At 49.7% G+C, this 15,056-nt stretch overlaps 1 protein-coding gene across 3 annotated transcripts in view; it reads right to left on the bottom strand.

Moving 5' to 3' along the window:
• The window catches only part of RUNX2 (RUNX family transcription factor 2), a 199,130-nt gene that overhangs the window by 127,579 nt on the left and 56,495 nt on the right, over positions 1-15,056 (bottom strand). For all 3 annotated transcript variants that reach the window (XM_065730431.1, XM_065730429.1, XM_065730428.1), the window contains exons 3-4: positions 9,612-9,768; positions 3,939-4,043 (exon numbers count right to left, since the gene is read on the bottom strand). In XM_065730431.1, the coding sequence (XP_065586503.1) occupies positions 3,939-4,043; positions 9,612-9,768 (262 nt within the window). The remainder of the gene's footprint in view (positions 1-3,938; positions 4,044-9,611; positions 9,769-15,056) is intronic.

Genomic DNA, 15,056 nt, shown 5'->3' on the forward strand with positions numbered 1-15,056 from the left:
CCCAGCTCCCGACAGTCAGTCAACGCAAAAAAAAAAAAAATTAATAATAATAATAATAAAAAAATAAAGTTAAAAAAAAAAAAGGAAAGAAAGAAAACAAAAAGAAAGGGGAAAAAAAAAAGAAAAACTACTGAAAGATTTAAAGCTGCTCTGCTCACAAGCACATTCCATCAGCCCCAGCCTTATCCCTCCACCCTCTGCCTTTGAAAGAAGAGAGAGAGAGAGAGAACCTCCTCAACGCTGCTATGGTTTGAAGTCTAGGAATCTCAAACATCTCCATGGCTTATCTGTGCTCCGTAGCCAGCCGGCCACGCCATTCACACAGCGCGGGCCAGGCGCTCCTGCTGCCTTTTGTTGGCTTTTGTAGCAACAGGCAACAAGGCGGTGTTTGCTCATACCTTTCGCCGTGGGTGCACCTTAGCAGCTAGGGCAGCAGGGAGATATTTGGGAGAGGAGTGAGATGCAGCAGTTTTCTCCAACCGAAACACACGGCCCCAAGCTCAGAGGGACCTTTCCATGAGTGCTGCCAGGGATTTGGGAGACTTATCTGTCATTAGATTTGAAGCTGGGCAAAATATAAAAACACAAACTTCTCCTTCTTTCCTCCTGACTCCCCCACCTAAAATAACCAGGGAGGAGGACTCGTGTGGGCTGATGTGGAAGGACAAGTCATTAGTTCTGCATTTGTAAGGAGGCAAAGCACTCGAGGGGAGCTAGGTAAAAGGCTGTTGGGCTTTTGGTTGCTTTAATTCCTTTTGGGTTATACCTTGCTACCTGTGGGTTGGTTATGGCCTTGTGACAACGTGGCTCTCAGCAAAACCTCATTCAGCCCTCCCTGCTGGAAGGCAGCTCTGTGGGCAAAGGGCTGCGGATGGCAGAGGCTTTATGCTGCAGATGGGGAGAGAAAGCAGGTCGGCAGGATCTCCCAGAGACTCCCAAAGACTTTATACACAGGGCTCTTGACTCCATCATCCCTCACACTGCAACGTATGCAGTGTGAGGGATGTGCCACAAAGCAGATCCTGGATAGTAAAGAGGTAGACTGAAAAAAATATATATTCTTTTATCATATAATTATCATTAGGAGATTTGGTCATACAGAAATTTTCCTAATGGAGCAACCTGGCACCCTAGACTCTATTGAAATACTGCAGAATAACAGCAGAGAGGGAAGGCTGTATGCTTCTACAACCAAACTCCCACTGAAGAACCTGACATCCTGAAGCATCCAAAATACCAACGGGAGTCACTGCGTGCCACGACTGTGCAGCATCTTAATGTCAGCCCCTGTGATATCTGTCATGGGATCGCTGCTGCTCCCACTGCTGCTGGAAAACACGCTGCGTTTGTTTGCCAGAGCCAACTCGCCAACAGAAGGTCAAAGTGCCTTGCCTATAAACAAGCCTTACAAATTCACGACCTTAAGCATGATGTCATGTCTTAGAATGATAAGCTGGCAACAAAGCAGATGACATTTTGTAGAGACGTGCATAATTTTATGTTTACGCTCCTTAGAATGAAGGTTCTAATAAGTCATCGGTTGTGTTCCTTTAAAGGGAAGTTTTATAACTGAGATGAATCACAACTGCGAGAGATCAAAGTTAGAAAACATCAATGATGCCATGGGGTACTTTTTAATCTCGTAATGAATGATGATCATGTGCTCTTATGAAGTTGGTCCAACTGCCAACGCCAGATGTGTATATTAAGAGAAAAGTTGTTTGTGATGTGACAGCTCTGGTTGAGCTGCCAGGGAGAAGAAAACGAGAACATGCCTGAGATGTCTGAGTGAAATACAGGTCCTGGCAGAGAGGGGCACTATTTGCCGATACATAATTTGTTAAGAAAAGCACATTTGCTATCAGATCCACTTGTTGACTTGAATTCCTCACCGCCCCCAACCATCTCATTTTCCTCATGCAACGTAAATGCCAGACACACTTTGTGAGTGGTTACCGCCAAACAGTAATAAATCTGCACGAGCACGGGAGCTCCCAGAAGCAGCAGAACTTCAAGGAAACTCCCACGGTACTTCTCCAGATGCCCTTCCCCTGAAAATTCACATTTAATAACTAATTATTTAATTAAGTCACTGTAGAGACATCACTGCCTTTAAGGCATCGAACTGCAGCGACACGACCTGCAGAGCCAGGCTGACCCCAGCACACAGCTTCACTATGGAGCTGGAATTCTCACATCCAAGGCCTCTTAAAAGGGGCTTTCTTAATAAATAAAGACAGAAAGAAAGATACAGTAACTCCACCTGGGCTACGAGAACTGATTTTTTAAGTTACCAAGCATCCCTAGCTACGGCTGAGATCTACAGGGGCAGCAAATAGGGACTGTACATAGAGGTTGGCTAAACAACTGGGGCAGAACACGGAGATCTCACGCAACGTCATTAACACAGCCTCTCTCTTAATTCACACATCACCAGCACAGCTTAGTCCCCCTCGGAGGACCAGTCAAAGGTTCTCTCTCTGTGCCATGCTGAGCAGCCAACGCCGTCTGCTGCAGCATTTCCAGTCTACTCCACTGCACCACTGAATTTGCTACCCACGTTCTGAGATTTGCTCTATCCAGCTAAAGAGGGACAACAGGATGGAAATCCCTTTGCTGTGACAGACAGAAACCTCAGATGTGAGAGTACAGCAGCCTGCGTACCTACAGAATGGAATTTCTCCACCGCTAGCTGCTTTTTCTCATCTGCTACTCTAGGAGGGGTACTACAGCTGGGCAGCTCTTACAGAAAGCACTTGGGTTTCCCTCTCTCTGCAGCACAGGAGATGGCACCACAGCACGGATTAGCACGAGGAATACTTCACTGCACACAGCCTCCTACTTCTGTCTCGGGGGTGTGTGCAGCACAGCTCCCTGAGAGCTTCTCATAGGGCTCACTTGTACGTGCACATCAAAGGCAGAACAATTACTTGAGATGCCTTCACAATAGGGATTTTTTTTTTTTAATGTGGTTATTCATCAAATAATTCTTAATCTCCAAATGCAATTTGAATACGGCTCTCCCTGGTTAATCCAATCCATTTAGAAAGGCTCCTTCTAGTCAGGTGAAGGAAAAACTCCAGAGCTGGCTCATCAGTGCACCCCAGCAGACATCAGAGCGGTCACCACTGAAATGAGTGACACAGGGAGACAGGCAGCGAGCACAACGGACTGACCAGGCTTTGCCTGCATCTATAAGTACTGGCCATCCAGCATCAGCATCCATCCTCGGCTGCTCAGAGTTTGAGTGAGTGGGAAGGTGTGCAGCTACGAGCTCAGCGTGCTGAGGGACAATCTGATGGGCTAAGCTGCAGTTCAGCATGCTTTCTGAGCACAGATAAGGAACAAAGGCCGTGCTGTCGATGCACGGTGCTTATAGCTTATTTTGTTGGGCCCCCGGGGGTCTGTGATGAGTCCATAGGTGAAAATCAATTTCAGGTATGATGAGATTAACCAGGTGCGTTAATTATCTGATGGCAAAAGAATTTAAGGGCAAACAAAAAGGCACTGTGTTATATATTTTCCCTCCGTGCTAGGACTGATCCTGTAAGATCAATCTCCTGTTGAGCTGTAAATGTCTTCACTGGAAGCTCGCGGCAGCTCAGGGAACCGTCCCGTCGCAGGACCGCCTCCATTACGCCTAAATCAGATTATATATAAACCCCGTGGGTTTAGCTCTCCTTTACACTGGCAGATAATGTATCAAGACCTTGATGTGAATGAGGATCGGGTTTGGGATTGCCCAAATTCAGCCAAGCACTTCAGCGTGTGTTTAATGCGAGTATGTGTGTGGTCCAACAGGCTCCAAATTAAGCATGCGCTTACATATTCCGCCGAGCAAGGCCCGGCGTTCGACAGAGACACAGATTTCATTTATGGATCTCCGTTTAACAAAATGAAGCAGGCGTAAGTGCAAAAAATAGGAGTGTAATACTCACTTCTTGGCTCCCTCGGCCCATCCACCGTAACCTTTATGGCTCTGTGGTACGTAGCGACTTGGGGGGGATTTGTCAGGACAGTTATTGTCAAAGTAAAGCTCTTCCCTACAAAGGGGGAAAAAAAAAACACAACAAAGAGGAATGAGTGATTACAACATGAAAACAGTCACATGCATGTTCAGTAAAGGATCGGAGACGTTTAGAATTATTCCCTGTCGTTACCACAATCGTGAAAATTAAAAACATAACTGACCATAGGAGTTTTCCTCCCCTTCAGTTTTACTCTACGTCAAGAATATGTCCATGTGTTGACAATCTAAATGTTCCTTATTTAATAATGGGTCATCATGCAATGACAGAACAAAAGTGATTCACTGCCGAGGACAAGCCAAATTCTTTTCTGTATTGAAAGTGGTGCAGATCCAGAGCGGGTCGGCTAATTTAAAAATGTACTCCAGTTTTGCAGCTGCGGGATGGAGAGCAGAGTGTGGCCACATGTTATTCACTTCGCACAGCTTTATCGTGGCGTTCGTTTCGCTCGGCTACAGTGAGATGAGGGAAGACTGCACTCTCCTCCTGGGAGCTGTGTGAAGGGGCAACCAGCGTCTCCTGCCCTTCGCGCCGGGGCTGATGTGATGATATCATTATTACCTATTTTTCCCTGCCTATGAATGCCTGCCTCTATGTGCTGAGCACTCGGGCAGCCCTCCGCTTTCCAGCGGCGGTGAGAAACCGCAGCGTGCGCGCGCTCTTCCCCCGTCAGCCCACGTCTGTGCTTCTCGAAGCTGGAGCTCGCACAGGCGTTGCACAAGAGCATCTGGAGCCCTCGGCCGAGGAAGCATTAAACACGAGAGCAGGGGCTGAGCTGGGGGAGCCCGGGTGCACATCCTCAGCGGCCGCCGGCCTCGCACTGACAGTTGTAATCTGTTAGATATGCAACCGTTAGTCACGTCAGATCATCAAAACTGAAAACTGCTTGGAGACAGGAAAAGGTGGGCGTACAGCAGTGACTCAATAAAACAGTCAGCAGTCCCAGGCCTGCCTGCTCCTTTCAGCTGCTCCTTCACTGGGTCTCAAGCACTTTTTTTTCCCCCTCTCTCCCTGTCTCTCTGTGCGTTTCTGCTGCCCGTGCTTTCCCTCTTGTTGAACTCTGAAGACACCGATCTCAAACAATATATGGCAGCACAAACTTGCTGCTGTTTCCTCAAGCCTAATACAGAGCAGCTTATATAAAAGGCATAATGTGGAACAGAGCTTTGGCTGTCAAAACTACTCATTGGTCTTTCTCTCTGCCTCAAACTGTGTATCTGCCCCAAACCTGACTGAGATGCACATCATTCATTACCAGAGTACAACTTCAAAATGTCCCAGCTCCCATGAACCAAAATATGACATGGATTTTTCGAAGGAAATATAACTGTCACTTGGTGTAAAGTGCTTTTCCAGGCATAGCTGCGCTCTGGCTGCACTCATCTCTCTGTAGGTGGAGGCAGTGGTGGTGGCAAAAGTGTAAAGGTCCCAGGAGGCCGAGTTTGGTCTCAGATGCAGTGGAGAGGTGCAGCTGAAGGTGCCTCCCCCCACCTTGCTGGGAAATGGGTCTGTTCATGGATTTTTTGAGAATGGCCACCGTGGGGGAGTAAGGTGTACCGAGGTTGTCCAGTGCTTGTCGGGTCCTGCTCATCCCAGCCGTACAGAGGTCTTTTTGCCTGTGTAGGGCATGCACATAAGCCCAGTACAGACATACAGCAACATCCTTACCGAGCGCACAGTGCCTCCACACTGCCTGTTTAGGTCTGGAGTGCTGTGAGCCCTTTATCCCAGCTGGATTTCCACCTACTGGAAACCCACCAGTTATCCAGGGATGGATCGTAGGCCACTGTTAGCATGAGCCTCTCATGGAAATTAGTTCTGACTCTGAAAACCTAGGATCATTCAGACCACAGTTACCCATATAAAAGAAGCAGAGTACGACTGGAAACCACCAAAGGTGCTAAGGGGATTTTCTGAATGCCTTGGAACGAAGCCTTTGGCCTTACACTGCTACCATCCTGTTTATGTGCCAAATCAGTCCACTGATGGCTAAAAATCAGGCCAGCAAAACGTACTGTTTTCAAAGACCCTGTGAACCCATCCCACGGGGAAGCACTGCAAAGCTGTGTATGCTAAACATACCTCAACGTGATACCAACGGCAGGAAAAAAATGCACTCCTTAATACAAAGAGCTGCGCTTCCACCTGGGCTGTGAGCACTCCTAAGGCATCGCCTCCCAGCCCGCCTACGTGGAACAGGTAAGCACCTCATTTGAAAGGGAAACAGGTTCTGTTCCCTCGCTGGCATTCTAGCAAACTGAAACATTAATGAATGAACACTAACGAAGCCTGGTAAAACAATGCATCGCTTTGTAGCGGGGTGATGCACGCTCGAGTCCCAGGGCTTTCAAGAAACGATTTACATAGGACAGGAGTGAACACAGAATATGTCTGTAAGGTCACACGTTCCAGCGACGCTCGTGCCTTCCCCAGAGAGATGTAACCGACTTCACAGAGATCCTCCCTCTGCTACAAAATCCTTTAATGCACTTTTTATCACCTACCTTTATGCCCTCAGCTGTCTCAACTATCCACTTTCCGAAGCTGAGGACTAATTGTAGTGCTCTTTTATTAAATTCCCTCGCCAGGAAGGCATCTGGCACTAATGCCTCCGTGTGTCCAAACTGTGCATGCTTTGTTATTCACACATGAGAGCTGAGACAAAAAAAAAGGATGAGATGGACATATGTGGGAGGGCAAGGCAAAAAAGCAGAGATGGGCCTGGAAGGGGACTCAGCAGCCTGTGTGTGCTTCTGCAGTTGGGTACTACTGTGATTAAAGCATTGGGAGACAACAAGATTAAGGTTACGATGCTGCGCTCACCAAGGACAGGAATTCTCTCTGCGCTGCGGCTCGGGCTTGTAAAAGTGAGCGACTGCCTCTAAACCACAGACAAACAACTTCTGCATTCACATCAAGAGCTCTGCTTACTTATTCTTATGAATCCAGAAGGGTATTTAAGAGAAATTATGCAGACAAAAAGGTGAAGTCAGGGCTTCCATCGGGCGAGCAGCACTAACGCGGGTATAAATCCGAGCTCTGCACCAAGCCATGGGAAGCACGGGGAAAACGTGGGAGAGAAGGAGAAGCAGCAAAAGCTGATGATTCAGCCCTCACAATCAAACGGAGAGATACAGAGATCAAAGAGCGAGCTGTTTAGAAAGATGTAAATCTGAACTCAGGAACAGGTGTGGATCAGTTTCTTGCCACCAAAAAGTGACTTCTTCCTTACTTCGTTTTTCCTCCTCTACGTCAGGGCTCGCACCTCCCCGTATCTGCCTCTGCAGCTTTCTCACTTCTGTCTGCAACTACTGCTTTCTTTCCTGCTATTTTAAGGAGAGTTACAAAAATCTATCAGTAATGATAACTCTTTCTCCTTTTCTCTCTCTCTCCCCCTCTCTGTTCTAAGTCTGGAAGACAAGTCTGGACCAATTTCTCCATCCTGCCTCTGGCAGCAGAATGCAGCATTTCAGATCCTCCACCGAGTCCCGGCTGCTTCAAAGGAAAAGCCCTACTTTCTTCCGTTAAGATCATAAGAAATATAGGGGGAGGGGGTCAGCTCTGTTTGGACATAATTACACTTCATCAAAAGAAGCTTTCTTCATCTTCCATGCGTGAAAAGTCTGCAAGCAGTTAAGTCTGTCTTTTTTCTTCCTTTTTTTTTTTTTTCCTTTTTTTTTTTTTTTAAATATAAAAATTGCTATTTGGGAAACTAGCCAACACTCAGAAAGCCAATATAGTAAAACAGCGCACGCCCTTTGTTTTGCTTTGAAGTTTCTTAAATAAATACGTCGAGGGTTTGAGAAGTACACTATCGCTTTTCCATAGATTCCACCCAGACTGATCAGAGAAAAACTCTACTCCAAATCCCATGGATATAAATACGAGTTAGATGACTGGAGCCCAAATTCAGAGGCTTTGTGTTCGTATGCGTCCACATCTACACCCAGCGAGGTCTCGGGCCCTCCAGTTCATTTCCTATGTTTTAATAACAAAGCATACATCACATGTCTGATGTGAAACGTGCAGCTCCGAGGCAGTACGTCACATCTCAGTTCTTTTTCAGCACCACTGCAGCAGTGATGCTCTACTGAGCTCCTACTGCAAGGTGCTATTAGCAACGGAGCCAGGGAACCCTCAAACCTCATCCATCAGCACAGCAACGAGGCAGGCTGCTTTCTACAAAGAAAGCGAGGCAAATGGAAGAGCCCATACTTAACACTGCTCTGATTCTGCAGTAGTTATTCTGTTTTCAAGTTACCCTTTGTTAGCGATAATTTTCAAGATGTGAAATGATAGGGAGCTGCTGGCCAAGTCACTAATATAAAAAATAGCTGCTGTGAGCCACGCTGGTGGAATCACTTTCACAAAACAGCAGTAATTGTAAAAGCATGCTGGCTGACTGCAACTATCTAGGCCTCTGTCATACGGTCGGTTGGGGTTTTTTTCTGAGAAATAGCCCCAAAACGTGCAGCTGCTTTTACAGAGTGTGACTGTAAATTAGTTTTATTACTAACCCTCCACACACACAGCTCAGCCTTTCTTTCTTTCCCTCCCTCCACGCTGTTTAAACCACTGATAAGTATGTAAGGCATAAACATTTAGGCTGAATCGATGGCTGATTGATACCACAGATCCCTCTGAGCATTCCTGCACTGAGCACTGAAGTGCCAGCTTCCCTCAAGCCATCCTTCCAGTTGCTACCTCAAATTTTAAGGGAGCTACAAGAATCTTAAACTCTTTAGGGATTGGATTTAGTAGTTGGGTAGGGATAGTGATAGGAGGATGGTTGGACTAGATGATCTTGTAGGTCCTTTCCAACCTTACGAACCTATGAACCTCTTTTCAAGCTCTCAGTGATGGCAAAGTTTTCCTATGGCTGCAGCTCTCTTCCCAGGTTACAGGATGCTCCTGTAACAGCGACAGCGCTCTAAATCTCCCTAAAAATTGGAAGTTGCCCTCCCTGACATTGAAAGTAAAGGTTACATTTCGTTCCACCCGAAGCTTGCCATCAATTCATAAAAGCCAGGCAGGTTGCTAAGAAGAACAGCAAGGTTTGTGTCTGCGGCTCGCAGGCAGTTAGATCACAAAGGCAGGGAAGCACTAGAAGGCTTTCTACCAAGAGCTGGGAGCCTTTAAAGACCTTAAACTAAAACACATGTGAGGTGCAGAGCTCCTTTAATTCTAGCTCCTCTGCAACAACTCCAGCAGAAGCACTGCAGCTGAAAGGAATCCTCCACCTCTGGTCACCGCGGCCTGAGATGCGCTGCTGGGCCGTAAGAAAACCATCGCGAATATTCGCGTTTCCTTCCGCTTCTGCTGCGTGATTAAAAAGGGGAACCGAGGTGCTCTGTGAATCATTGTTCTAAACCAGCGTTTCAAAAACCAACAAAGACGCGGCAGGAAAGCTCTGCAAGGGAGAGGAACACCTCTCTGGGCCGCCAAGTCTGCAGACAGAACAGGCACCCGCCAGAGGCGGGCGGCGATCTACCGACGCGCGGATCTGCGCTCCCTCGTGAAACGAGGCTGACGTGCAGGCCGTCCCCTCGCCCCGCTGTGACCGCGCACAAGGCAGCGACCCACCTCTCCCACTTCTGCCCACGAATCGCAGGTCGTTGAATCTGGCCACCTGGTTCTTCATCACAGCAGAAGCGTTTCGCAGCTCTGCGGAGTAGTTCTCGTCGTTGCCGGCCATGACGGTGACCACGGTCCCATCGGGCACTTCTCCTAAGGCCACCACCTGTGAAAAGGGGACAAGAAAGCACAGCTCGTGACGCAGCACTCTGCATTTCCACACAGCGTGGACCTACAGGTGGGGAACGGAGTGAATTAATACACATTCCTTCACACGGGATAAATGAGGGCCACAGAAGCACCAAGAAAATGAGTGTCTGCTGCCTAACCAACTAACGCTGATGCCAGGAGCACCTCAGTGACCAGAGGAGAGCTCAGCATGGCTCAGCTGAGCGCTAACTTCCAACCACACACGTCAGAGATAGCAGACCTGTCCTGCAGCAGTTGCTGGCAGCACCCATGGGCAGCCGTGGCTTTTCCTATTATTCACTCAGTCTGTGTCCTGACACATGCGTTTACATTTTGTCATAAGTCATGCTTGAAACGTCTCCCCCATAAACGATCGTGCTTGAAACTAAGAATTAAAGGTTGCACTGTAATATTCATTAAGTAAAAAGGAGCTCTGAATATATAGAGAGAGCATTACATGGCCCAGAGCGCTGAGAAGTGTTTCTTCACAACAGTACAAATCAATGACGGGGGCACACAGAATCTGGAAGTATTTACAATAGCCTGTGCTGCTGAGAAACAGCTCATCTCACTGCAGGGAAAGTACAGAGCAGAAACGCCGCGTAAAACGTGTCACACCGACACCTCGCTGCCTTCCCACACCACGCCAGCTAACAGCACCCCACACTGGAACCTGAGTTTGCGTGGAAGGGACTCGGCAGGAGCAGGAGATGCTCTGGGTGGTGTGGTGAACCCCCAGCCCGCCCGGCTCTGGCAGCAGCCGGCTCTGCAGGCTGCACAGGGAGCTGTCAGATCACAGCTAATCAGCTGCTGAGCTCGAGCCCCTGCTAAATGGATACTGGCTCAAAGCCTGATGCAGGGAGCTGCCTGTGAGCTCCCATCTCAGCTTGGGACAGAGCACGTTGTCTCCGGGCAGCCTCGGGTATGCATGTTAACACCCCGGCTGCTTGCAACCTATGCTTTCTACACAGCCAGAATGAAACAAACAGACAAAAAAGAATCCCTTTGAACTTCTGAAATGCAAAAAAAGCCACGGGCACACGAGTCCGTGGGGCCACAGAAGAGGGAGCACAGAGCTGCAGGCCCTCTGCAGCCCTGCTGCCTTCAGCCAGGTGCAGGGCAGGGCTGAGATCCCCCAAAAAGGCCCTGAGCACACGCACGGCCCCGTTACTTCTGACAGGTTTCCTTCCCATCCACCCAGGGCACCTCCACGTGTCCCACTTGCAAGAAGAGCATCCCCAGCGTGGCACAGTGCAGATGATGCAGTGCCTCTGCCTGGATCGCTGCGAGAGGCAAGCTGAGATCAGGGCTGAAAAGACACAGCTTCAGATGAGCAACGAAACTCTGCTCATCCCAAAAGCCGCCCCCTGCACTATGGGATAAAGCACAAAACACTTTGTCACTGTTACACGTTCAGACCTTTTGTTTTTTGCCAAGAAGTACCACAAGGTTACTGCTGTAGCACTGCCCAGAACACAGTGAAACAAGCCTGGAAGCGGGTCGCTCTCCTGGAGGATTTTCAAGTGTAACTTTCTGCATGGAAGGACTGCCTGCACGAGTGTTGATTCGGAGCTTTTATGCCACGCACCCATCGGGAGTTACTTAAATATGGGTAGAAAAGGGACTGTAAGTGCACTGTGAAGTGAGTGAGAGCAAAGCAAAGCCTTAAAGATGAACACAGGCACAGTGTGGGTTTGCTGCCTATTCCTCAAACACAAATACCTCCACCATTGTTCACACGAAGATACCGACATGTCGGGACGATTCAAACCACATCTTTCTATCTCTGGCTTCAGCTTTAGACCCAAAGGGTACGAGAGCTCAGCAGAGGCCACAGAACAAAGCCAACCCAACTGCAGGCTGAAGACAGCTATGCATCTCTTCGCACAACACGAGTCCTACCAGGTTAGGGGACCAGACTTCCCGACTTCAATCCAGCGGGACTGGAAACAGCCACAGTATGTCCCCTATGCTGGGAGTGACAGATACAGCACAGGAGCAGGTGCTGGAACTTCTGCAGAGCAAAAAGCTTGTTCTGAAGGAAGCTGGAGTATCTGCTGTGCAGCTCCTCTCACACACTGACATCGCTCCGAGAACTCTTCTTGCAAAGCAGTGCAAAGAGTCTCTGAATCTCAGCTCTCCTGAACTTGAAAACATCTTTCCTAGAGATTGCCAAAAGAGCATCTGATACTACTGAAAATATTTTAATGTTCTATAACTTAGAACAGAATAACCGATTTGCACTATTTCTTTTTTTTAATTATTATTCTTTGTTTAAAAATATACATCTGGGCTGACGGTTCGTGCAGCAGGTTGCAGCTTGAAGCTATTTAAAACAGCTGAGTTATAAACTCTGAAAAGTGGGCTTTGGAGTGGAAACGCTGACAGCCCCTGAACTACTGCGGTGCTACTGGGAGAGGTCTGACACCTCACGGCAGTTCTCCTCCTGCCTTCCTTCTGCCCCCTGCAGCACTCTGCTGTTATCAGCTCTGGGCGAGACCACAGCCAGCAGCCACCCCAGCACCCAGCAGGGCACTCTGCATCCCTACAGCCACCCCAGCACCCAGCAGGGCACTCTGCATCCCTACAGCCACCCCAGCACCCAGCAGGGCACTCTGCATCCCTACAGCCACCCCAGCACCCAGCAGGGCACTCTGCATCCCTACAGCCACCCCAGCACCCAGCAGGGCACTCTGCTCCCTACAGCCACCCCAGCACCCAGCAGGGCACTTTGCATCCCTACAGCCACCCCAGCACCCAGCAGGGCACTCTGCATCCCTACAGCCACCCCAGCACCCAGCAGGGCACTCTGCATCCCTACAGCCACCCCAGCACCCAGCAGGGCACTCTGCATCCCTACAGCCACCCCAGCACCCAGCAGGGCACTCTGCATCCCTACAGCCACCCCAGCCTCACCAACCGGTCCGTGCACACTCCCTCCCCGGAGTGTGTAAATATTAATATTTAAAAGTCAGACGTGACACTTAGCCAACATTATTTCACAAAACTATAATCAAACCCAGCACTGTTTATTGCACACTTCCTTCCCCGCGTGTGATTTATATCTAACTCCTTTCTTTTTTAAATTAAAGCAGTGCTACATCCAGAGTACTTTTTAACTGGAGATCTCTGCGAGAGAATTATGACACACTTAACGCACCACTCAAAACATTATCATCAACATATTATTTATTGCCAATAAAACTTCAAAAAGTGTGCTGTCTGTGAGCCATTTTACTTTCAAGTTTCTGCCTACCCGAGATTCCTATAGCCCAAATCTGTCTTTTTTTGGGTTGTCTTTCTTTTTTTTTTAAGAGAGAATTCCCGTTCTGCTGTAACACATCAAGTGTTTCACTGCAGCTTCTTTGGTCTGAAAGCACGGGGCAGCTGCAGGAAAACTTCATTGAGGAATGAAGAGCAGTGTGAAAACCTGTCCCATTGGTTCCAACCATCGTTTCGCTATGCAGTGTCTTTTTAGTACCAGTTCTTGTAGGCTATTTCTGCTTCGCGCTCACACCTCTGGCCCTGACTGCACACAGCTCAGCCCTTTCAGACTCCACCAGGAAATTAGGGTATCTATACCATATACTCTTAAAAGAGCATCTCGTACGCTGCGTGTGAAAGCACAGACACGCTCAGAGCTGAAGGGACAGCACAGAGCATCAGCAAACCTACCACATCCACACCTGTCAGTCTGCAACCCCACACGCGACCAGGAGCACAGACACTTTGGGAAGTGCCCTCACTGTTTCTCAAGCCCTTTTATCCCATGTATGTCATCTTATTGGGTGAGTGTCCTATTTAGCCGAGCTCTCTCCCCTCCTGCAGGGAGCTGGGACCGTGTTTTTTGGGTGGCTGCAAGGCACGGGCACACTCAGGCTTTACAAACAGAGGCAGAAATACACAGGCGACAACAGGAAGCCCTCACACTGCTTCTATGGGAAGTAACTACTACACCGAGCTAACCTGCTGGTGAATTAATCACTACTGCAATCCTGGGAGAGCCCTCCTCGCCCCAGCTACGAGAGCCAAGCTCTGACCTGAACATCACGGACTGGTGGCACCCCAAAGCCTGGAGGCACCCCACAACCTGGCAGCACCCTATGGCCTGGCAGCACCCCGCAGGCCCGGTGGCAGAAGACGCCCCATTTTCTGCTATTTCCATCCTGCCCAACCTTTGCCAAGCACAAGGCAGGCCCCACGCGGGGTAACTGCAGCCCCAGGCCCACCAGGTCTCCCCCTTTCTGCCTATATCCCTACTCCCTCCAACAGCAAAGTGCTGCCACCCCATTGCCTTTATGGCCAGACACATCTTTCAGCTGTTTTCTTCCCTGACAAAACAAAGATATCTCGGCTGGCGTGCAGGAAACACAACCCAAGGGGACGTTCTGGAAGCACGGGGGTGTAGGGCTGCTCCCACGCTCCCCCCAGGTGCTGCCGGCCTTCCCCACCCGAGGATGTGGGGATGGGGGGAGGGGGGGGTCGGTGCAGCTGTGCAGCATGGAGGGAGTGAGAACCCACGTGCCCCCTCCCCAGCCCCAGGAGCCTGAGGACACGAGGCTGAGATCCTGGGGTTCACCTTCAGGGAAGCTTTGGAGGGGGGCACCCGTTACGCACCCCTATGCTGAGCACTTGTGGCTGGGTGAATCTCATCAGTAAGAAAAAGTCTCTTTTAAAAAGAAAAGGCACTAAGAGGCTCTGCAGGGGTGGCACAGGGACGGGGACGGGGGGGGGCACAGGAGGGGCTCTGCATTACGGGAATGGAAGTAACAAGATTGCTCCCGGGGCTTGGGAGGGCTCGGGATGCACAGCAGGACAGGGGGTGGGAGGGAGGGGGGGGCACAGAGTGCTTTGCAGAGTGGGAGGGCACGAGAGGGTCTGCGGAGGGGGGGTGAGGATGTTTTGTGGGACAGAGAGGGGGCAGGGGGCACTGCAGGGCAGAGAGGGCTCAGGAAGCACGGCAGGATGCGGGGGCATGGCAGACAGAAGGACGGGGGTACGTGAGGCACCGCCAGACTTGGGGGGGGGGGGAGGAGAGGGAGCACAGGACGCACTGGAGAACAGAGGGGGGAACAGAAGACCCTACAGAGCCTTGGGACACACACACTGAGCGGAGGGAGCGTGGGGGGGGGCACAGAAATCAGCGTAGCAGTGAGGGGACAGGAGGCGTTGCAGGACGGGGGACACACTGCAGGATTTGGGGGGGCCACAGAAGTCAGCGTGGGGCAGAGAGAGCACAGAACTCATTGCAGGACGGGGTGACAC

Source organism: Cyrtonyx montezumae, unplaced genomic scaffold (assembly GCF_038088225.1).
Source record: "Cyrtonyx montezumae isolate F1298 unplaced genomic scaffold, pur_monq_1.0 scaffold_13, whole genome shotgun sequence".
NCBI classification, from domain to species: Eukaryota; Metazoa; Chordata; class Aves; order Galliformes; family Odontophoridae; genus Cyrtonyx; species Cyrtonyx montezumae.